Below are 22,245 nucleotides of genomic sequence, written 5' to 3'. Positions count from 1 at the left end.
CCTTTCTATTCATCAAAGAATCCTGAAAAATAAAATGTATCACAGTACGGCTACGGACAGATCTTAATCCTACCACAGTCACATATAACAGGAACTCTGCACGGGCCTCAAATCTAGGCCCGAGACGCTCAGGCCCTAGCCCGACCCGTGTCCGACAGCTCATCAGAATTATCAGCCCGAGTCTGACCCGAGGCCGTTTTTTTTCTTTTTCTCATTACACAGCGGCAGCCTGCCCTATTTGCAGCCATTAAAATAGGTCAGTTTTGTTAGTTATGTTTCTTTTCATTTCTTTATTAGGTTAATTAATGTTTGGAGCATTTTTTTTTTTAAATGACGACCAAGCAGCCGAGCCGACAGCGAGTAAAACATGTTTGATTAATTTAGCCTCTCAAATCAACGCTAATACTTTACTTGGCTACAATAGAATCCATAGATATAAAACACTTCAAGCATATCACACAGACAGTTAGTTTAATAAATGTTTATTTATTAAACCACAGTGAGTAAAACAACAGTTTTTGAAATACTGAGGCAGGCTCAGGCTGCTCGCAACAGCGCTCGCAAACGAAATGAGCAATAGCCTACAATCTAAACAAATAAAATAAAATAAATTAAAAACAAACTTGCAGGTTATCTTACCTCAAAAATGCACCACAGAATATGGCCATTCTTTTTTCCAGTAGTTTCCAACAGTTAAACGAAAATAAAGTCCAATCAAACGAAAAGTTAGAACAGTCTCTTAGAGAGCATCGTGGAGAAAAATAATAGCATCCACAGTGGAAGGTTTTAACCCAGTCCTCTCTTCTATCACTCTTCCCGCTGCGTTTTAAGTTGGCCATCTGCGATTTTTCTCTTAATATTCTCCATTATTTGCACATGAGGTGAATCGTGGGTCGCGCTGACAGGAAACCTTCTGTGTGCGTGCGTGAGACTGTCATGTCAGTCGTGTAATTATAAGATTATGAAAGTTGTGAGGTAATGAAATGTCTTTCTATGTTTGTTTTTCTATCGTCGACGTCAACTTATATATTTTTTAATTAATGTCTAAAAATATAAAAAGAAGGATAACCCAAAAAAGGCCAGAGGCCCGGCCCGCATGTGAACTATGACGTGAAAATTGGCCCGAAGCCCGGCCCTAGGGGCGTAAATAAGTCGGGGCCCGTCGGGCTCGGGCTGAAATGCAGGGCTTTATTTCTTATATTCAAATAGTCAATTTCTGCGCAACTAAAGATGTTCTTCTAGTAAACCTCAGCTTTTGTTTCAGTTCCTACCACAAACAGTTGTCCAGTCAGGAATATTTTACATTCATTGATCTCGTAAACGTACACGTTTTCTGTGACGTACTCAACATTATCTTGGTGGCAAATCAGCACAATTTACAACAACGTTATCGAGCTGACGAACAGATGAAAAAGGACTTGTTTTGGTATTGGAAACATCGACTATGGATGTGAAGAAACGTCTCAGGTTACGACTGTAACCCTAGTTCCCTGAGAAGGTGAATTGCGTGATTGCGTCTGAAGCACTTGTGTCAACTAGTCCAATGGCGACAGTGAACGTCACGGGCGGGTAACGTCACGACTAGGAAAGGATAAAAGCACATCCGGTCTGACCGGCGTTAGCTTCGATTTAGCCGAAACAAGCCGATCACAAGGATGTAGGACGTATGGCAAAGTGACGCAGCGTCTCGTTCCCTTCTATGGGAACTAGGGTTACAGTCGTAACCTGAGTCGTAACTTAGTCATAAAACCTGACAAAAGTGAATGGTGAGGACCAGCCCGCTGCATCGCAAACTTCTTGAAGGGAGGGATACCCCTGACATTAGGGCCTTGGAGGCCGCCATACTCCTTGTTGAATGGGCTTTAATGGCCAAAGGTGAAGGCTGGTCTGAAACATTATAAGCAAAAGAGAGAGCCTCAACTATCCACTTGCTAACAGTCTGCTTGGATGCAGGAAGCCCTTTCTTAGGAGACCCAAAGCACACTAAAAGTTTATCAGACTTTCGCCACAGGGCAGCTCTGTGGACATAGTTGTCTAGTGCTCTTTTTCATGGTCTTGATCCTTGAAAGGAGGAGGACAGAATGCCTGCAGAACGATAGGCCGCGGTACATTAGTTGGAACTTTCGGTACATATCCTGGTCTAGGATAGAGGAAAGCTTTGACCATCCCAGGTGAAGATTCCAGGCACGATGGGGATATCTCCTACTCTCTTTAGTGAGGAAATAGCTAGAAGGAACACAGAAACAGAATAAAGAGGCTCGAAGGGAGCGACAGATAAATCTTCTTGAACCAGTGCCAGATCCCAAGCTGGAACTCTGGTACGAATTGCAGGCCTCAGCTTCAGGGTGCCATGAAGGAAACATGTTATCAGAGGGTCTCTCCCTACACGTAGACCACCCAAGGGGACATGGTAAGCTGCTATAGCTGCAACATATACCTTCAGTGTGGAAGGAGATTACCCTGATGAGAAACAATCTTGAAGGAACACTAGTATTGAATCCACAGGGAAATTAACTGGATCCCATTGTCGTAGATTACACCAAGAAGTAAAAACTCTCCACTTCAGGGCGTATAGCTTCCTCGTGGATGGAGCTCTGGAGTTCAGTATGATCTCTACAACCTCGATTGAGAGACCAGAGTCTATGAGTTGGGGCCCCATCAGAGGCCAGACCCACAAGTTGAACGTTTCTGGTCGGGAATGGAGAATTGCTCCCTCCCCTCCGCCTGAGATAAAAGGTCCCTACTGACCGGCAGCTTCAGGGGAGAGCCGTCGAGAAGAGATATTAGGTCCGAGAACCACACTCGGCTTGCCCAGTACAGAGCTACAAGCTGTAAACTCATTCCGTCTTGGCGGACTTTCTCCAGAACTCTTGGGAGCAGTGCAATTGAGCGAATGCATGCAGCCTCCGCCACCTCTGTACCAGTGCATCCAGTCCCAATGGGGCTGGGGCTGTGTGAGAGAGAACCACAGTGGACAGTGCGTTTTATGTCCTGAGACACAAACAGATCCACCTCTGCTTGGCCATAAACCTCCCAAATGTGCTCCACCACCTCGAAATTTACGGTAAAAAAACGGCAGCTGTGGTTGCCAGTATTTTACCGTACAAAATATGGTGGCAACCTTTTATGTTTTATGGGACTTAAATTTATGGGCAAAAAAACTACAATGTAAAAAAAATGTATGGTAAAAAACCCCAAAAAACGTCAGCTTGGTTGCCAGTATTTTACCGTAAGAAATATGGTAGCAACCTAACTCTGGACTTAAATTTACGGCAAAAAAATAAATAAACATCCGCAGGACTTACAGTTTTTCTCAGTCGCTTTGGTGCATTTCTCACATCACTATTTACATTTGCACAACAGTTAATGCAGTTCTCAAAACAATTAGTACAAACTGCAAAACCTAGTTGATAACCTGCAAAAGCGTGTCACTTGCTCATGGAGAGCTCATTCCTCAAACGCAAGTATTCATGTCAATGAAAGTGTCAGTGTCATCAAGATGAAAAGTCCTGACACCATTGTTTATGAACAAGATAGTCAAATTACTTTGTCATGTTTTCATTATGACAGTTTACTCTGTAAATGTGTTCCAATGCAAAAAATTCAGATCTCGGTGACACTATAACATGCTCGAGACAGCACTATATACTATTTGCACAGCCATTTGAAAAATACAGTAAAGTTACACATTACTGTATTTAGTGAGGTAACTGAGTACAAGACACTGAATATGTATGTTTCACATTTTTACTGCATATGCTCTTTACAATTCTAATTTGTTCACAGCATTGTGCAAAAGAAAAAATACACCCTTATTTACAACAAACATAAACTCCCTTTGGGTAGAGCTGTGCACAACTGTACACAATACTGCAGTACATATTGGAACTGAACATACATAGTACTGTAATCATTCATGCACATCCAGACGTTCCTCTCTGTCTGGCCACATAATTTCATCTACATCACAGCGAATATCATCTCTTGCTCAATTGCAAATTGTTCAATTTAGGGACATTTAAAAAAAAGATTTAAAAAAATGTGTAAAATTTGCTTGACAGATTTTGACACCTAGTGCAACATTTTTGTATGTAATGACTCAAGCAATGAAATGAGGACTATTAGTTTTATATGGAATGACTATTCAGCATTCACAAGTATAGTTAATTTTGACTGACATGACATAAGCAAATGATAATGTTATAAAACAGCAGAGAGTTGTATGAAAGCAATTGATGCATGTCCAAAGCATTTGCAATTTGTTGGAAGGAATGAGAAACTGCTGCTATGATGTGCACACATGACTGAATGTTGTGGAGGTTGAACTAACTGTTGTGCAAATGCAAATAGTGATGTGAGAAATGCACCAAAGCGACTGAGAAAAACTGTAAATGTGTGGTAAAAAAAACATCAGCTGTGGTTCCCAGTACTTTACCATAAAAATACAGTAGTAACCTTTTAGTTTTTACAGGACAACCCTTATATTTCATTAATCGATAAACGTTATCATTCAATTTCACTAAAGTATTAAAATCTGCTTTATACCTTTGTAAATATATTGATAACCACCATAATAATACAGATGGTAAAAAGGAAAACCACATGATGATTCAAAGTTCACTAGTTCATTAGTTTTCCACAAGCTGAGGGCGAGGCACATGTTAATATAATGAAGGTGCACAGTGTCATACACACAAATACAAAACACCATCATGGTGACAGACACGGGACTCCAAATAATTCCATAAACATTCATTAAACAATATATTGTGACGGGGTGGAAGAATCACGCGACAAGGAGAGCTCAAATGAATACCCCGGAGGGTGGATTTATTAACAAGTGGTTGGTGAAGAGTGAAGAGTGGCTTGCTGAGGTGGTGCGGTGCTCTCTGTGAGAGATTTCCTTGGTGCGGTGAGTCGGTGCTGTGCTCGTATCAGGTCTAGCTCGGTCACACACTGGTTTATGGAAAGAACAAGAGACGACACGTTAGTTCTCAGCATTCAAGACGCCAGTCTTGCCGTTATCCAGCCTCATGCTGCTTATATGGCCGTGGGGAAATTGGCGACAGGTGTGGCCGATCAAGCCATGATGAGCGAGTGCAGGTGTTTCGCGTCTTTCTCCAGGGCAACGCTGATGAGTGCTCGGGATGCTCGTCACAATATGATGTAATATAAACCCCAAATGTACATAACTGATAACAAAAACTAAGAAGAAACATTATTGTTTAAATGACATTACATCAAATGTGAAGGGTCACTCATGGAATTCTGGGAATGTCAATTTAGAGAAACAACAAGAACAGAAAAAAGAGAAGAGACGAGCAGAAACACAAGGCCTACAACTGACTTCAGACGCAGCCTTAGATCAACTGAAGATAAAAGACATTAAATCTCTGAAGATCTCATCAGAGGATTAAACAACTCCACAAACAGCAAACGTTATTATTTTCAATAAAACATCAACGTCTAAACCTCTGGTAATTCTCAATAATAACTTTTATGACAAATTGGTTTGTAATACAATCATTTTTGCTGGCATTTTTTTTTATACCATAAACTGAAGTTCAATGCCATACAACCTAAAATATTACTACCATATTTTTTACGGTAAAGCACTTGACACCAGCTGTCAGTTTTTTACCGTAAACTTTAGTTCAGTGCTGTAAAAACGACAAATATTTCTACCATATTTTTTACGGTAAAGAACTGGCAACCACAGCTGCCAGTTTTTTACCGTAATCTTTAGATCACTGCCGTAAAACCTAAAATATTACTATCATATTTTTACGGTTAATCGCTTGCAACTAGCTGCCAGTTTTTTACCGTAAACTTTAGTTCAGTGCCGTAAAACATAAATATTTCTACCGTAGTATTTTATGGTAAAGTACTGTCAACCACAGCTGCCAGTTTTTTACCGTAAATTTTAGTTCAATGATGTAAAACATAAAAATTGCAACCAGATTTTTTACGGTAAAGTACGGTAAATGCAACGGTAAGGTTTTTTTTACAGTGTACTTCCAAAATCCAAATGAAATGTCCCGTGAGAGCTATTACAGTTTTTCACTGTATATAGTAAGGGTACACACTGTTGAGCAATTAACATGTATTTTCCATTGCTTTTTTTTTTTAAATTTACCGTTAAAATTCCGATTTTTTTTTTTTTTACAGTGCAGGTAAAAATATAAAAACAATGAAAAAGACAAAAATGCCCATAGGGATGCACAAGGGTTAATCCGTGTGCTGGTCCGGTTAAGCGTTCGTTAAAGTGGTTTATAAGTGTTCAATCTTGCCTTTGCAGTTGAAAACAATGAGTTTGCGAGGCAGATGGAGGAGCTGGAGAACAAGGGCAGCCACATGAGCCGCTCCAGAACCCTGCTGATGTCCCAACACGAGGAGCTCAAGAAACAGCTCGAGGAAGAGCTCAAGGTGTGTGTGATCCCAGCCAGCAATAGCTGTCATTTCTCCATCTAGGTTAACTATAGACCCGATATAGTCCGGCTATGAGTAACACTTCTAGCCAAAGTAACCTTGAATTAGGTTACATGTCGTTTTTGCCAAAATTACTTGTGAGATGTTTGATATTCCATCATGTCAGCAAAGTCAACAGTGATTACAAGGTGTTTGGTTTCATTTCTTCACTCATTTCATTTCTTTATCTAATTGATGACTAGTCTAATCTTGGGCTCTGGTTTAGACGTCTATAAAACAGCCCTTGTTTTCGCCTAGAGACGTCTGACTAAATTGGCTAAACGTGTTACTATATAACGTGTGTTTGGACGGCTATTAGACGTCTTTTAAACGCAAAATTGCTTGCTGGGTTCCTTCATCCGTCTCTGGCGAGGATCCAGGCGGTGTGTGAGTGACGTGGTTGTGTGTGTTCAGGCTAAAGCGGCGTTGAGCGGCGCTCTGTCTGCGGTTCGCCAGGAGTGTGTTGTGTTGAAGGAGCAGCTTGAGGAGGAGCAGGAGAGCAAACAGGAGCTCCAGCGTCTCGTCTCTAAACTCAACAGTGAAATCTCGCACTGGAGGAGCCGCCTCGAGGCCGATGCCATCCAGCACTGCGACGAGCTCGAGGAAACCAAGTATGCATCAATGGTGTAAACGTACTGACACACCTAATGTGGTTGCAGGTCAAAAATGAACCGCATTTTCAAGTTGCATGTAAATCTCTCATTGTGCTGTGTTATGTGTGTATTAGAGATGTACGATTAATTGTTAAAGTCCCCCTGTAGTCAATCATTTTATCCCTTAAAACTCATCTTTTTCCTTGAATAAAAATGAGAATAAATAGCTTGAATGTAACTCGACACCCTTGCCTCATTTAGTATACGTGATTATATGAATATGCAAATGAGCCCCGCCTCCACTCACTCACTAGATTATTAGAGCTGCACGATTAATTGTTAAAGTCCCCCTGTAGTCTATAATTGTTAAGGCTGTGCACTGTACTAAAATGCTTAATAGACAGCCAGATTATTCTACTGTATCACTGTAACAGTGTAAGTGCCCCTATTATTGTTTTTCCAATATTCCCTTTCATGGAGTGTGTAATAAAGCTGTTTGGTAACACTTTACAATAAGGTTCATTAGTTAACATTAGTTAATGCATTAACTAACATAAACTAACATGAGCAATACATTTGTTACAGTATTATTAATCTTTGTTAATGTTAGTTAATAATAATCCAGCTGTTCGTTGTTTGTTCATGTTAGTTCACAGTGCATTAACTAATGTTCACTAATACAACCTTTGATTTTAATAACATATCAGTAAATGTTTAAATGAATATGAACTAAGATTAATAAATGCTGTAGAAGTATTGTTCATTCTTAGTTCATGTTAACTAATGAACCTTATTGTAAAGTGTTACCGCTGTTTGTGAATGTAAACGTTCTGTAAAATTGTAAAGTCTAAATTGCTCGATTAATAAAGTTATTGTCTCCTAAAAGAAAGAATCGACTCTGAACACGCTCTGATCCAGATCTAAACCACGTCTGGATTACGTGATCGAATCCCATTTCAGAACCCATTTTTACTTTTTAAAAACCCCATTTTTAAGATTTGATCTGATCCACTTCTTTGGAGCAACATCAGCATGCCGTCGTTCTGTCCACGACTCTCGTTCTCCTCAGTAACGGTGTGTTTCAGGAAGAAGCTGTGTGTGCGACTGCAGGAGGCAGAGGAGGCGCTGGAGGCCACGCAAACCAAGAGCTCCAGCCTGGAGAAGAGCAAGCAGCGTCTGCAGGAGGAGCTGGAGGAGCTGAGTGTGGATCTGGAGAAGGTCAGAACCCGTCTCTGATCAATACTGTCACGCATGCATCTCTCAGAGTCAGTGCAAGTAGAGCAGTGCCGAATAGGGCTGTCAAAATGGCTGAAAAGCTAAATACAAATTTCTTTCTTAAAGGGATAGTTCATCAAATGACCTTATGATTTACTCTCCCTCAAGTCATCCTAGGTGTATATGACATTCTTCTTCAGACGAATACAATCAGAGTTATATTAAAAAATGTCCTGACTCTTCCAAGCTTTATAATGGCAGTGAATGGCTGTTTCTGTTTTGAAGTCCATAAAAGTGCATCTATCCATCATAAAAGTGCATCTGTCCATCATAAAAGTGCATCTCTCCATCATAAAAGTGCATCTGTCCATCATAAAAGTGCATCTGTCCGTCATAAAAGTGCATCTGTCCATCATAAAAGTGCATCTGTCCGTCATAAAAGTGCATCTGTCCATCATAAAGTGCATCTGTCCATCATAAAAGTGCATCTGTCCATCATAAAAGTGCATCTGTCCGTCATAAAAGTGCATCTGTCCATCATAAAAGTGCATCTGTCCATCATAAAAGTGCATCTGTCCATCATAAAAGTGCATCTGTCCGTCATAAAAGTGCATCTGTCCATCATAAAAGTGCATCTCTCCATCATAAAAGTGCATCTGTCCATCATAAAAGTGCATCTATCCATCATAAAAGTGCATCTATCCATCATAAAAGTGCATCTCTCCATCATAAAAGTGCATCTGTCCATCATAAAAGTGCATCTATCCATCATAAAAGTGCATCTGTCCATCATAAAAGTGCATCTCTCCATCATAAAAGTGCATCTGTCCATCATAAAAGTGCATCTGTCCATCATAAAAGTGCATCTCTCCATCATAAAAGTGCATCTGTCCATCATAAAAGTGCATCTATCCATCATAAAAGTGCATCTATCCATCATAAAAGTGCATCTCTCCATCATAAAAGTGCATCTGTCCATCATAAAAGTGCATCTATCCATGATAAAACACTCTCATACAAACACTCACATGCATACACATACACACAAATTTTTTTTTTTCTCCAATTTTTTTTTTTTTCAAATAAAAATCAGTCACAGTGCAGACTGCACACAGATATGAAGTGATTAGATTTGAAAACATTTACAATGCAGAACCTAAACCTTCACCAAACAAATAGTTTTATAATGTCTAAATATATACCTGAATATATATACTGATGACAAAACCTGCAGAAAGTGACTTTAGGAGAGAAGCGTTCATTTGCTCATGCAGAGCTGTAAGGCCCTCTAGTGGCCAGAGTCATGAAGTATCATCTGATATTATATGTTTTCATGAGAGCTCACAAAGACTTTTAGCTTCTCTGACCCGGGTTTTGCATGTAATAGAGATATTTTGTATTTAAGTTGAAAGAATGTGAAGAATGTGCTTACATTATGTTATTAAATTAAATCATTGATAAAATCTAGAAATTTTGAGGTAAATAAAATACAAAATTCATAAAAAAACAATAGAAAAAAAACATAAAATTGAAATGATATAAGCTTTCTGGACAAAACAAATTTATACGTATAATTATAGAGCTTTGGGTCATTTGATATCTATCTATCTATCTATCTATCTATCTATCTATCTATCTATCTATCTATCTATCTATCTATCTATCTACTGTCTCTATCTATCTATCTATCTACTGTCTCTATCTATGAACACAGTGCTGCGCTTCACTCTCAGACACACAGCTCATATATTTATTTGATCAAATTGCGGATTGATAATCACACTAACGGATTGTATTCCTGTTACAGTTTTTCTCAATTGCTAAAACACAATTTCTGAAACCTTGCTCCTTTTTCTGAAAACATTAAACACAAAACCTCTGACTCCTCTCGCAAAATGAAACTTTTGCCTCACTATCAAGCAGTCAGTGAACAATACACCAAAAAATAGAAAACACATATAGTTCTCGAAAGATATCTATGGACTGCTCTTCTGTTTGTAGGCTTACCCGTGACACCTTACTGTACCATCAGAAAGTTCAGGGAGAAGAACATTTTTAATCTCAAAACAAATTTCATATTTTTCCGTCATTGTCTTTTGATGAACGAAAACATGTTCTATCATAGAAGCTCAACATTGATCAGAAATTACTACTCTGCTTTGCTCTTAGAGTGCAGAATGTGTTTTGAGAATGAGAATGTGTTTAGAGTTTTGCTGAAAAGTCTAAGTGAGATCTGCAAATTGTGTTTTACCATGTGAAATGGTTTAAGGTTTTGACAACAGACTGCACAGTTAGCTCAATGAGTTCAGGCAACTGAGAACTTTATTCAGCCGATGGCTTTTAGTGTTTTAGCAACTGAGAAAAACTGTAAAGGTGCCGGCCTGCTCTCCTCTCCTCTTCCTCACGGGCCTTCAGTGATCCTCTAACGCCTGTTCTCCTCTCCTCTTCCTCACGGGCCTTCAGTGATCCTCTAACGCCTGCTCTCCTCTCCTCTTCCTCACGGGCCTTCAGTGATCCTCTAACGCCTGTTCTCCTCTCCTCTTCCTCACGGGCCTTCAGTGATCCTCTAACGCCTGTTCTCCTCTCCTCTTCCTCACGGGCCTTCAGTGATCCTCTAACGCCTGCTCTCCTCTCCTCTTCCTCACGGGCCTTCAGTGATCCTCTAACGCCTGTTCTCCTCTCCTCTTCCTCACGGGCCTTCAGTGATCCTCTAACGCCTGTTCTCCTCTCCTCTTCCTCACGGGCCTTCAGTGATCCTCTAACGCCTGTTCTCCTCTCCTCTTCCTCACGGGCCTTCAGTGATCCTCTAACGCCTGTTCTCCTCTCCTCTTCCTCACGGGCCTTCAGTGATCCTCTAACGCCTGTTCTCCTCTCCTCTTCCTCACGGGCCTTCAGTGATCCTCTAACGCCTGCTCTCCTCTCCTCTTCCTCACGGGCCTTCAGTGATCCTCTAACGCCTGTTCTCCTCTCCTCTTCCTCACGGGCCTTCAGTGATCCTCTAACGCCTGCTCTCCTCTCCTCTTCCTCACGGGCCTTCAGTGATCCTCTAACGCCTGCTCTCCTCTCCTCTTCCTCACGGGCCTTCAGTGATCCTCTAACGCCTGCTCTCCTCTCCTCTTCCTCACGGGCCTTCAGTGATCCTCTAACGCCTGTTCTCCTCTCCTCTTCCTCACGGGCCTTCAGTGATCCTCTAACGCCTGTTCTCCTCTCCTCTTCCTCACGGGCCTTCAGTGATCCTCTAACGCCTGTTCTCCTCTCCTCTTCCTCACGGGCCTTCAGTGATCCTCTAACGCCTGTTCTCCTCTCCTCTTCCTCACGGGCCTTCAGTGATCCTCTAACGCCTGTTCTCCTCTCCTCTTCCTCACGGGCCTTCAGTGATCCTCTAACGCCTGTTCTCCTCTCCTCTTCCTCACGGGCCTTCAGTGATCCTCTAACGCCTGTTCTCCTCTCCTCTTCCTCACGGGCCTTCAGTGATCCTCTAACGCCTGTTCTCCTCTCCTCTTCCTCACGGGCCTTCAGTGATCCTCTAACGCCTGTTCTCCTCTCCTCTTCCTCACGGGCCTTCAGTGATCCTCTAACGCCTGTTCTCCTCTCCTCTTCCTCACGGGCCTTCAGTGATCCTCTAACGCCTGTTCTCCTCTCCTCTTCCTCACGGGCCTTCAGTGATCCTCTAACGCCTGCTCTCCTCTCCTCTTCCTCACGGGCCTTCAGTGATCCTCTAACGCCTGCTCTCCTCTCCTCTTCCTCACGGGCCTTCAGTGATCCACTAACGCCTGTTCTCCTCTCCTCTTCCTCACGGGCCTTCAGTTATCCTCTAACGCCTGTTCTCCTCTCCTCTTCCTCACGGGCCTTCAGTGATCCTCTAACGCCTGCTCTCCTCTCCTCTTCCTCACGGGCCTTCAGTGATCCTCTAACGCCTGCTCTCCTCTCCTCTTCCTCACGGGCCTTCAGTGATCCTCTAACGCCTGTTCCCCTCTCCTCTTCCTCACGGGCCTTCAGTTATCCTCTAACGCCTGCTCTCCTCTCCTCTTCCTCACGGGCCTTCAGTGATCCTCTAACGCCTGCTCTCCTCTCCTCTTCCTCACGGGCCTTCAGTGATCCTCTAACGCCTGTTCTCCTCTCCTCTTCCTCACGGGCCTTCAGTGATCCTCTAACGCCTGCTCTCCTCTCCTCTTCCTCACGGGCCTTCAGTGATCCTCTAACGCCTGTTCTCCTCTCCTCTTCCTCACGGGCCTTCAGTGATCCACTAACGCCTGTTCTCCTCTCCTCTTCCTCACGGGCCTTCAGTGATCCACTAACGCCTGTTCTCCTCTCCTCTTCCTCACGGGCCTTCAGTGATCCACTAACGCCTGTTCTCCTCTCCTCTTCCTCACGGGCCTTCAGTGATCCACTAACGCCTGTTCTCCTCTCCTCTTCCTCACGGGCCTTCAGTTATCCTCTAACGCCTGCTCTCCTCTCCTCTTCCTCACGGGCCTTCAGTGATCCTCTAACGCCTGCTCTCCTCTCCTCTTCCTCACGGGCCTTCAGTGATCCTCTAACGCCTGTTCTCCTCTCCTCTTCCTCACGGGCCTTCAGTTATCCTCTAACGCCTGCTCTCCTCTCCTCTTCCTCACGGGCCTTCAGTGATCCACTAACGCCTGTTCTCCTCTCCTCTTCCTCACGGGCCTTCAGTGATCCTCTAACGCCTGCTCTCCTCTCCTCTTCCTCACGGGCCTTCAGTGATCCTCTAACGCCTGCTCTCCTCTCCTCTTCCTCACGGGCCTTCAGTGATCCTCTAACGGGCCTTCAGTGATCCTCTAACGCCTGCTCTCCTCTCCTCTTCCTCACGGGCCTTCAGTGATCCTCTAACGCCTGTTCTCCTCTCCTCTTCCTCACGGGCCTTCAGTGATCCTCTAACGCCTGTTCTCCTCTCCTCTTCCTCACGGGCCTTCAGTGATCCACTAACGCCTGTTCTCCTCTCCTCTTCCTCACGGGCCTTCAGTGATCCTCTAACGCCTGTTCTCCTCTCCTCTTCCTCACGGGCCTTCAGTGATCCTCTAACGCCTGCTCTCCTCTCCTCTTCCTCACGGGCCTTCAGTGATCCTCTAACGCCTGTTCTCCTCTCCTCTTCCTCACGGGCCTTCAGTGATCCTCTAACGCCTGTTCTCCTCTTCCTCACGGGCCTTCAGTGATCCACTAACGCCTGTTCTCCTCTCCTCTTCCTCACGGGCCTTCAGTGATCCTCTAACGCCTGTTCTCCTCTCCTCTTCCTCACGGGCCTTCAGTGATCCTCTAACGCCTGCTCTCCTCTCCTCTTCCTCACGGGCCTTCAGTGATCCTCTAACGCCTGTTCTCCTCTCCTCTTCCTCACGGGCCTTCAGTGATCCTCTAACGCCTGTTCTCCTCTCCTCTTCCTCACGGGCCTTCAGTGATCCACTAACGCCTGTTCTCCTCTCCTCTTCCTCACGGGCCTTCAGTGATCCTCTAACGCCTGTTCTCCTCTCCTCTTCCTCACGGGCCTTCAGTGATCCTCTAACGCCTGCTCTCCTCTCCTCTTCCTCACGGGCCTTCAGTGATCCTCTAACGCCTGTTCTCCTCTCCTCTTCCTCACGGGCCTTCAGTGATCCTCTAACGCCTGTTCTCCTCTTCCTCACGGGCCTTCAGTGATCCACTAACGCCTGTTCTCCTCTCCTCTTCCTCACGGGCCTTCAGTGATCCTCTAACGCCTGTTCTCCTCTCCTCTTCCTCACGGGCCTTCAGTGATCCTCTAACGCCTGCTCTCCTCTCCTCTTCCTCACGGGCCTTCAGTGATCCTCTAACGCCTGTTCTCCTCTCCTCTTCCTCACGGGCCTTCAGTGATCCTCTAACGCCTGTTCTCCTCTCCTCTTCCTCACGGGCCTTCAGTGATCCTCTAACGCCTGTTCTCCTCTCCTCTTCCTCACGGGCCTTCAGTGATCCACTAACGCCTGTTCTCCTCTCCTCTTCCTCACGGGCCTTCAGTGATCCTCTAACGCCTGTTCTCCTCTCCTCTTCCTCACGGGCCTTCAGTGATCCTCTAACGCCTGTTCTCCTCTCCTCTTCCTCACGGGCCTTCAGTGATCCTCTAACGCCTGCTCTCCTCTCCTCTTCCTCACGGGCCTTCAGTGATCCTCTAACGCCTGTTCTCCTCTCCTCTTCCTCACGGGCCTTCAGTGATCCTCTAACGCCTGTTCTCCTCTCCTCTTCCTCACGGGCCTTCAGTGATCCTCTAACGCCTGCTCTCCTCTCCTCTTCCTCACGGGCCTTCAGTGATCCACTAACGCCTGTTCTCCTCTCCTCTTCCTCACGGGCCTTCAGTGATCCTCTAACGCCTGTTCTCCTCTCCTCTTCCTCACGGGCCTTCAGTGATCCACTAACGCCTGTTCTCCTCTCCTCTTCCTCACGGGCCTTCAGTGATCCTCTAACGCCTGCTCTCCTCTCCTCTTCCTCACGGGCCTTCAGTGATCCTCTAACGCCTGCTCTCCTCTCCTCTTCCTCACGGGCCTTCAGTGATCCTCTAACGCCTGTTCTCCTCTTCCTCACGGGCCTTCAGTGATCCTCTAACGCCTGTTCTCCTCTCCTCTTCCTCACGGGCCTTCAGTGATCCACTAACGCCTGTTCTCCTCTCCTCTTCCTCACGGGCCTTCAGTGATCCTCTAACGCCTGCTCTCCTCTCCTCTTCCTCACGGGCCTTCAGTGATCCACTAACGCCTGTTCTCCTCTCCTCTTCCTCACGGGCCTTCAGTGATCCAATAACGCCTGTTCTCCTCTCCTCTTCCTCACGGGCCTTCAGTGATCCACTAACGCCTGCTCTCCTCTCCTCTTCCTCACGGGCCTTCAGTGATCCTCTAACGCCTGCTCTCCTCTCCTCTTCCTCACGGGCCTTCAGTGATCCACTAACGCCTGTTCTCCTCTCCTCTTCCTCACGGGCCTTCAGTGATCCTCTAACGCCTGTTCTCCTCTCCTCTTCCTCACGGGCCTTCAGTGATCCACTAACGCCTGTTCTCCTCTCCTCTTCCTCACGGGCCTTCAGTGATCCTCTAACGCCTGTTCTCCTCTCCTCTTCCTCACGGGCCTTCAGTGATCCTCTAACGCCTGTTCTCCTCTCCTCTTCCTCACGGGCCTTCAGTGATCCTCTAACGCCTGTTCTCCTCTCCTCTTCCTCACGGGCCTTCAGTGATCCACTAACGCCTGTTCTCCTCTCCTCTTCCTCACGGGCCTTCAGTGATCCTCTAACGCCTGTTCTCCTCTCCTCTTCCTCACGGGCCTTCAGTGATCCTCTAACGCCTGTTCTCCTCTTCCTCACGGGCCTTCAGTGATCCTCTAACGCCTGTCCTCCTCTCCTCTTCCTCACGGGCCTTCAGTTATCCTCTAACGCCTGTTCTCCTCTCCTCTTCCTCACGGGCCTTCAGTGATCCTCTAACGCCTGTTCTCCTCTCCTCTTCCTCACGGGCCTTCAGTGATCCTCTAACGCCTGTTCTCCTCTCCTCTTCCTCACGGGCCTTCAGTGATCCTCTAACGCCTGTTCTCCTCTCCTCTTCCTCACGGGCCTTCAGTGATCCACTAACGCCTGTTCTCCTCTCCTCTTCCTCACGGGCCTTCAGTGATCCACTAACGCCTGTTCTCCTCTCCTCTTCCTCACGGGCCTTCAGTGATCCACTAACGCCTGTTCTCCTCTCCTCTTCCTCACGGGCCTTCAGTGATCCACTAACGCCTGTTCTCCTCTCCTCTTCCTCACGGGCCTTCAGTGATCCACTAACGCCTGTTCTCCTCTCCTCTTCCTCACGGGCCTTCAGTGATCCACTAACGCCTGTTCTCCTGCAGGCGAGCAGCGTGTCCTCAGTGCTGGATAAGAAGCAGAGGATGATGGACAAGCATCTGAGCGAGTGGAGGCAGAAGTGTGAGGATCTGCTGGTGGAGGTGGAGAACTGTCAGAAGGAGAGCCGACAGCACAGCGCTGAACTCTTCAAGATCAAGACGGCCCACGAGGAGGCGCTGGAGCAGAGCGAGGCTTTACGCCGTGAGAACAAGGCCTTGCAGGGTAACACACACACACACACACACACACACACACACACACACTCAGACCTGCACGACCCACAGACACACAGTGGGGGTGCGGGGAAAGATTCGTATATGAATCGTGATTCTATCTTCTACCAATTTGAAGCGATTCACAACTTTCAAAAATCGATTTTAAAGTGTTACACTTCTTTAACTTCGCAGAACTACTTAAAGGTATTGATAGTTGTGTAACGATCCCCTCATGTCACGATTCGATATACATCACAATACTGATCTCACGATACCATATTATTGCGATACTCCAAGACTGGTAACCCAAAGCACAGGACAACAGAGACACCAGAATAAACATATTCATGATTCTGAAGCGGAAAATACAGAATTATTTCAGACGAATATGCTTGATCTCTGTCACTGACTAGATATATTTAAAATAATGTAGGACACTTTTTACTGGTAACATCAGACATCAGGACACACAAATATTCCCCCATTGCATTATTATACATTATATTCAACATTATATACAGTAGTTTAATGTAGTACTGACACTAAAACTCTGTAAACTTGATTTTCTTTTTTTCACATAGTAATTTTTATTTTGGGTGAACTAAACCCAATATATAGTCCCTGTCCACGATACATATTGATGCATTTTTTTATTGTTACACCTCTAATTATTGACATTAATCACAATAATCAGCGAACAAAGACTCAGTGATGAAGTACACACACAGACGCCGAATCTCACATGCATGCGATCTCGTATTCAGTTCTTTCACAGCTACACACACACACACACACACACACACACACACACACACATCGTGTGGACTATTCAATGTAAACAGAGTCTGTTATGTCCTACACAAACGAAAACAAATGGGAGAAAATGGGATGTGTAACAGATCCGTCATTCATTCTTAAAGGGACAGCCGCCTCATAAACTGCTGCTATCCGTTTCATTAATGCTAATAAAAAACACACTGATTTTGACTGAATCTCTTTTTTATCTTTAATATGAATCATTTTATATTCAATTCATACAGTGAAGACTATACAGTGTTTTATTTTTACATTTTGATTATTCAATGAATTCAATTAATGATTAAATCAATAATAATATACTAAAAAAAGCATTTTTTGCGGTGTAATAGCACGTCTTCATCTGCTTTAAGTCTCCGTATCTGCGGCTGGTCATGTGATGTTTGATGACGTGTGTTTCAGAGGAGATGGTGGATCTCACCGACCAGCTCTCAGATGGAGGGAAGAGCGTTCACGAGCTGCAGAAGATGAAGAAGAAGATCGAGATGGAGAAGGAAGAACTGCAGGCGTCGCTCGAGGAGTCGGAGGCAGCGCTGGAGGTCTGGACACACACATCACACACTTTACTCTCACAGAACAGGTGTTCAGAAACATGAATCTGATCTGAGTTATTAGCAGAGATCTACTCATCATCACACAGAGACAGATTTAAGAGAATGAGTCATGTCTTCAGTGAAGAAGCGTTCTCCGTCCGGCTCATGTGTGAGATCATGATGATTAATGGAGCTCTGCTTTAGGAAAGATAAACCCCGTGACCTCCAGATGACCCTGTGACCTCCAGCCTCCATCTCACTGCACACTTATAGGCTTCATCCAGAAACTCTTGATCCATTTAAAGCTGTAGATGTGATCGTGTGGAGGGATTTATTCATGACATCTCCTTTTTTAGCAATAAAAGTATTTCCTCCTTAAAACTGCAGTGAACCAAAGACAGTCTCAAACACACGCTTTGAAATCGCTGGTGTTTCTGACGTCACAAACTACCTTGTAACCAATCAGATCAACGTGTGATCGTCAACCAGTGGATCTCTGAGCTGAGTGAGTGAGTGGAGGCGGGGCTCATTTGCATATTCATAGAACCACGCATACTAAATGAGGCAAGGGTGTCGAGTTACATTCAAGATATTTTAAGGCATGAAGACTTTTTTTTTTTTTGTGAAAAAATACATTTAAATATGTATTTTTGGTGATCAAAGATGAGTTTTAAGGGATACAATTATTGACTTCAGTTATGTAGTTAACTAATGTTGCCCTAAAATGTCTGAGAAATGTATAATATATGGAAAACTAGGAGGTAAACAGAACCAAAAACTACACGTAAAATACCTAAAATAAGGTTAAATTATTACTTTTATATATTTTTCAGTTATTGAAAAACTTGATTTAGTTCCCTTAAACAAAACTGAAAATCATATACAATCTCAAAATATAATAATAATAATAATAATTCATTACATTTATATAGCGCTTTTCTCGGCACTCAAAGCGCTTCACATAGAATGGGGGATCTCCTCAACCACCACCAATGTGCAGCATCCACCTGGATGATGCGACGGCAGCCATATTGCGCCAGAACGCTCACCACACACCAGCTTACTGGTGGAGAGGAGACAGTGATGAAGCCAATCAGTATATGGGGATGATTAGGATGATTATATATTTGGTAGTTTTAATGATTCTAATTGATATATATATATATATATGAATATTAAATCACAGAATCCTACGGAAGCTTGTTTCCGCCTCAGAATAAAAAAATAAAAGTAACTGCAACTTTTTGCGAGTTTATATCTTGCAAGAATTGCAAAAAATAAAGTCAGATTTCAATTGCAAGACAAAATTCTATGTCAGAAACAAGCGTGTGTGTGTGTGTGTGTGTGTGTGTGTGTCTGCAGGCCGAGGAGACGAAGGTTCTGCGTTTGCAGCTGGAAGTGTCTCAGATTAAAGCAGACATGGAGCGAAGACTTCAGGAGAAGGAGGAGGAGGCCGAGGCCAACAGGTACCATCATCTTCATCATCTTCATCACTGAAATGACCTCTTCTGCCTATAATCAGTCAGTCCTTTAATCCTTCTGTTTTCTCCACCTCATCCTTTATTTCCTGCCTTTCACTGACGTGGAATACTCATTACGGTGAGGAACTTCATCTTGTTCTCTGCTGATACAGCTTCAATCTGTCCGTTTCCACATCCTGAGTGTCATTCACTGGCAGAAAGGAGAAAATACTAAATAAACAGCTAAATATTAATTTTATGTTTTTATTTTTTATTTTTTCATATCAGGATACTGAAGAAAAAAATACAAAATAAACAGGCTTAATTATGACTGATTGCATTATTTATTTATGGGGTTTTTTTCTATAGATATTGCGATTTAATATCATTATTGTGAATTCTGTTGCCCACAATAATTGAGTAGTGAAAATCTGATATTGGGTTATTATCATTAACTAAAACTACTTGAAATAAATTATTTTCATTGAAATAAAGATAAAATATAATATTAGGTGAAAAACCTTAACAAAATGAAAATTAGAAATGTTGATTTGGCAATAAACTTAAATGACTAAAATTATTATCTGACAAAAAAAAAAAATGAAACTGAAATAAATATAAATTAAACCTAAATAGCAATATAAAAAAAGCTCATAGGCTCATGATGAAACTACTAAACTTTAAACTAAAATTAACATAAAAAACAATATAAAAATAAAAGCTAATTCAAAATGTTCTATAATAAAACTAAAATAACAGTCGTAGTGTCTATTTTTAATTTCACTTATAATTCTCCAGGATTGTGAGATGGTTTGCTGGTCTAAGCTGGTTAGTTCTCAGTTCAATTCAAGTTTATTTCTATAGTGCTTTTTCATAATAAGAGCGTGTTTCAGAGCAGCTTCACTGGAAATCAACATTTCAATGTTCAAAGACCTTAAATCGCTAAAGAAGACAGACTGAAAGACCAACCAATCCAGCTTAATCTGGTCTAAAGAGTTTTGAAGCATTGTTTATATATATATATATATATATATATATATATATATATATACTAGATAAAATGTTTATGTTTATATACTATATGTGTGAACTAAATATTTTTTTTATAACCTGTTTATTAACTTTTTTTTTACAACAAAATTGAACCATCACTGAACTGACTTAAGCTGGACTGTGACGCTATTTTCTTCTAGACACAAACTTTGTTGCATTATTTTCCTGTTATCTCTGTAAAGCTGCTTTGAAACACTCTGTGTTGTAAAAAGCACTATAGAAATAAAGGTGACTTGACTTGGCTTTGCTTGTAATGATTATCCTTGCAGGGAAAGCCTGATTGTGATGATAATCGTGTGTGTGTGTGTGTGTGTGTGTGTGCAGGAAGAGCCACCAGAGGGCGCTGGAGTCGGTTCAGGCCAGTCTGGAGGTGGAGCTGAAGCTGCGGGTGGAGTCGGCGCGGCTCAAGAAGAAGATGGAGGTGGATCAGAGCGAGCTGGAGCTGCAGGTGGAGCAGATGAAGAAGAGCAGCGCTGAGATGATGAAGAGCGTGAAGAAGATGCAGCAGCAGATCAAGGTCTCTTCCTCACTCTAATGCTGTGACCCCAATATCATCATCATCCATGGTCAAACTTTTTATATTAAACCAAATGTTATTACAACAAAATAGAGTATTACAAAGTTTATTTACTTTGTTAAGGCCAAAACCAAAGATAATACACATCAATTAAAAGGAAAAAAAGAGATGATAATAGAAAATAGAAAAATACAAGTTATAGAAAATAATAGTAATAGTAATACAAGTAGGTAATAAAATAAAAATACAATACGTAAGCAATAAGGTACTCGAGGCTGTGCTGTATCGTGAATAAGTCGCGGCTGAAGGGCGTTGTTAGGCACGACGTGAAGCGGAGTCACGATTATTCACGATACAGCACTAGCCTCGAGTGCCTCATTGCTTTTGTTAAACGGTTACCACACAATATAAATATTAAAGCCAAAAAATATGTATCAGTGCAACTTTCATGAAGTAAAATCACTAAAAGCCTTCCTTCCGCTGGAAAAAATAGTCCCTGACCGTGAACAGAAGTTACATACATTATTTCGCCATTAGATGGCGGCAAAGACTATCTTTATGAGTGAGTCAGTCAGTAGAGAAGACTTTTATATTGAAAGGAAAAACTTGTCAAGCAAGACGCAACTGACGAATGATTAGCGTGTCACGGAAAACACCTTAACTATTAAAAGGACAAGCTATGGCAGCGGAGATTCAAACTGATTTTTTATTACGAATTTAGGACTGACCTGAAGGACGATGCTATATCTACTGTAAATGCAGGTACACTTACTTACTCGATCTCTCACAATACTACTCTATAAGCTTCAAAGAACAATATCAATGAGAACAAACATATGTTTACGTTGCTAAGAGTGGTTGCTAGGGGTGTTGTGTAGGGATACATAGAACCATTGGGTGAAGCGGTCATAGCCATGTTTTATTGTGAATAAAACACATCTAATGACCAATCAAAATCCAGGACTGGAACTAGCCGTTTTATAATCCTTTTATAATAACTTAATGGATGAAGGGTTGTCTAAAGCTGCCCGCTGTGCTTTTCGCATATCCTTAAGCAGGTTGTGGATGGTGTCTGAGTAATCGTCAAACCAGTCTTGGTGGTTCTTGCTCTTATAGCCGATGGATTTGGCTGTTTTCTGAGCTCAGAAAAGTTTCCAATTCCCTACGTTTCTTAGCTAGGCAACGTTGAAACTCACTTCTTGCTTCTGTTTCCCAAGCGGTTCCAATTTAGCCTCTGTTTTTGGGGCTTTTGGGCTTATATTTTGCCTTCTGCTGGAAGATGGTGTTGGTTATGGTAAGGTTATGCTCAGAGCAAAGAGTAAGTAACCTCATGCCATTTGCATTCACCCTGCCAATGCCATGCCTACCTAGTACTCCACTCCATATCCTGAAGCTCTGTCCCACCCTAGCGTTGAAATCCCCAAACAAGAGGATCTTATCACTATCATCTTAGGGATCCGGCAAAGAGTTTCATCCAGTGCTTGATAAAAGCATTCCTTGGCCTCATTTTCAGATGGCAAAGTTGGTGCATAGGCACTGAGAAGTGTGGCATAACGCTT

At 43.1% G+C, this 22,245-nt stretch overlaps 1 protein-coding gene across 1 annotated transcript in view; it reads left to right on the top strand.

Annotated features, from left to right (window-relative positions):
- The window catches only part of LOC311306447 (myosin-4), a 79,133-nt gene that overhangs the window by 49,051 nt on the left and 7,837 nt on the right, over nucleotides 1–22,245 (top strand). Inside the window, exons 12-18 of the mRNA XM_084434845.1 lie at nucleotides 6,299–6,426; nucleotides 6,883–7,079; nucleotides 8,147–8,279; nucleotides 16,098–16,314; nucleotides 17,526–17,662; nucleotides 19,019–19,122; nucleotides 20,494–20,686. Of these exons, the coding sequence (XP_084290971.1) occupies nucleotides 6,299–6,426; nucleotides 6,883–7,079; nucleotides 8,147–8,279; nucleotides 16,098–16,314; nucleotides 17,526–17,662; nucleotides 19,019–19,122; nucleotides 20,494–20,686 (1,109 nt within the window). The remainder of the gene's footprint in view (nucleotides 1–6,298; nucleotides 6,427–6,882; nucleotides 7,080–8,146; nucleotides 8,280–16,097; nucleotides 16,315–17,525; nucleotides 17,663–19,018; nucleotides 19,123–20,493; nucleotides 20,687–22,245) is intronic.

The sequence above is a fragment of the Rutilus rutilus genome, assembly GCF_951802725.1.
Source record: "Rutilus rutilus genome assembly, chromosome: 16".
In the NCBI taxonomy this organism is placed as follows: Eukaryota; Metazoa; Chordata; class Actinopteri; order Cypriniformes; family Leuciscidae; genus Rutilus; species Rutilus rutilus.
The sequence above is the reverse complement of the archived record's forward strand: the minus strand, read 5'-3'. Positions and strand labels throughout refer to the sequence as shown.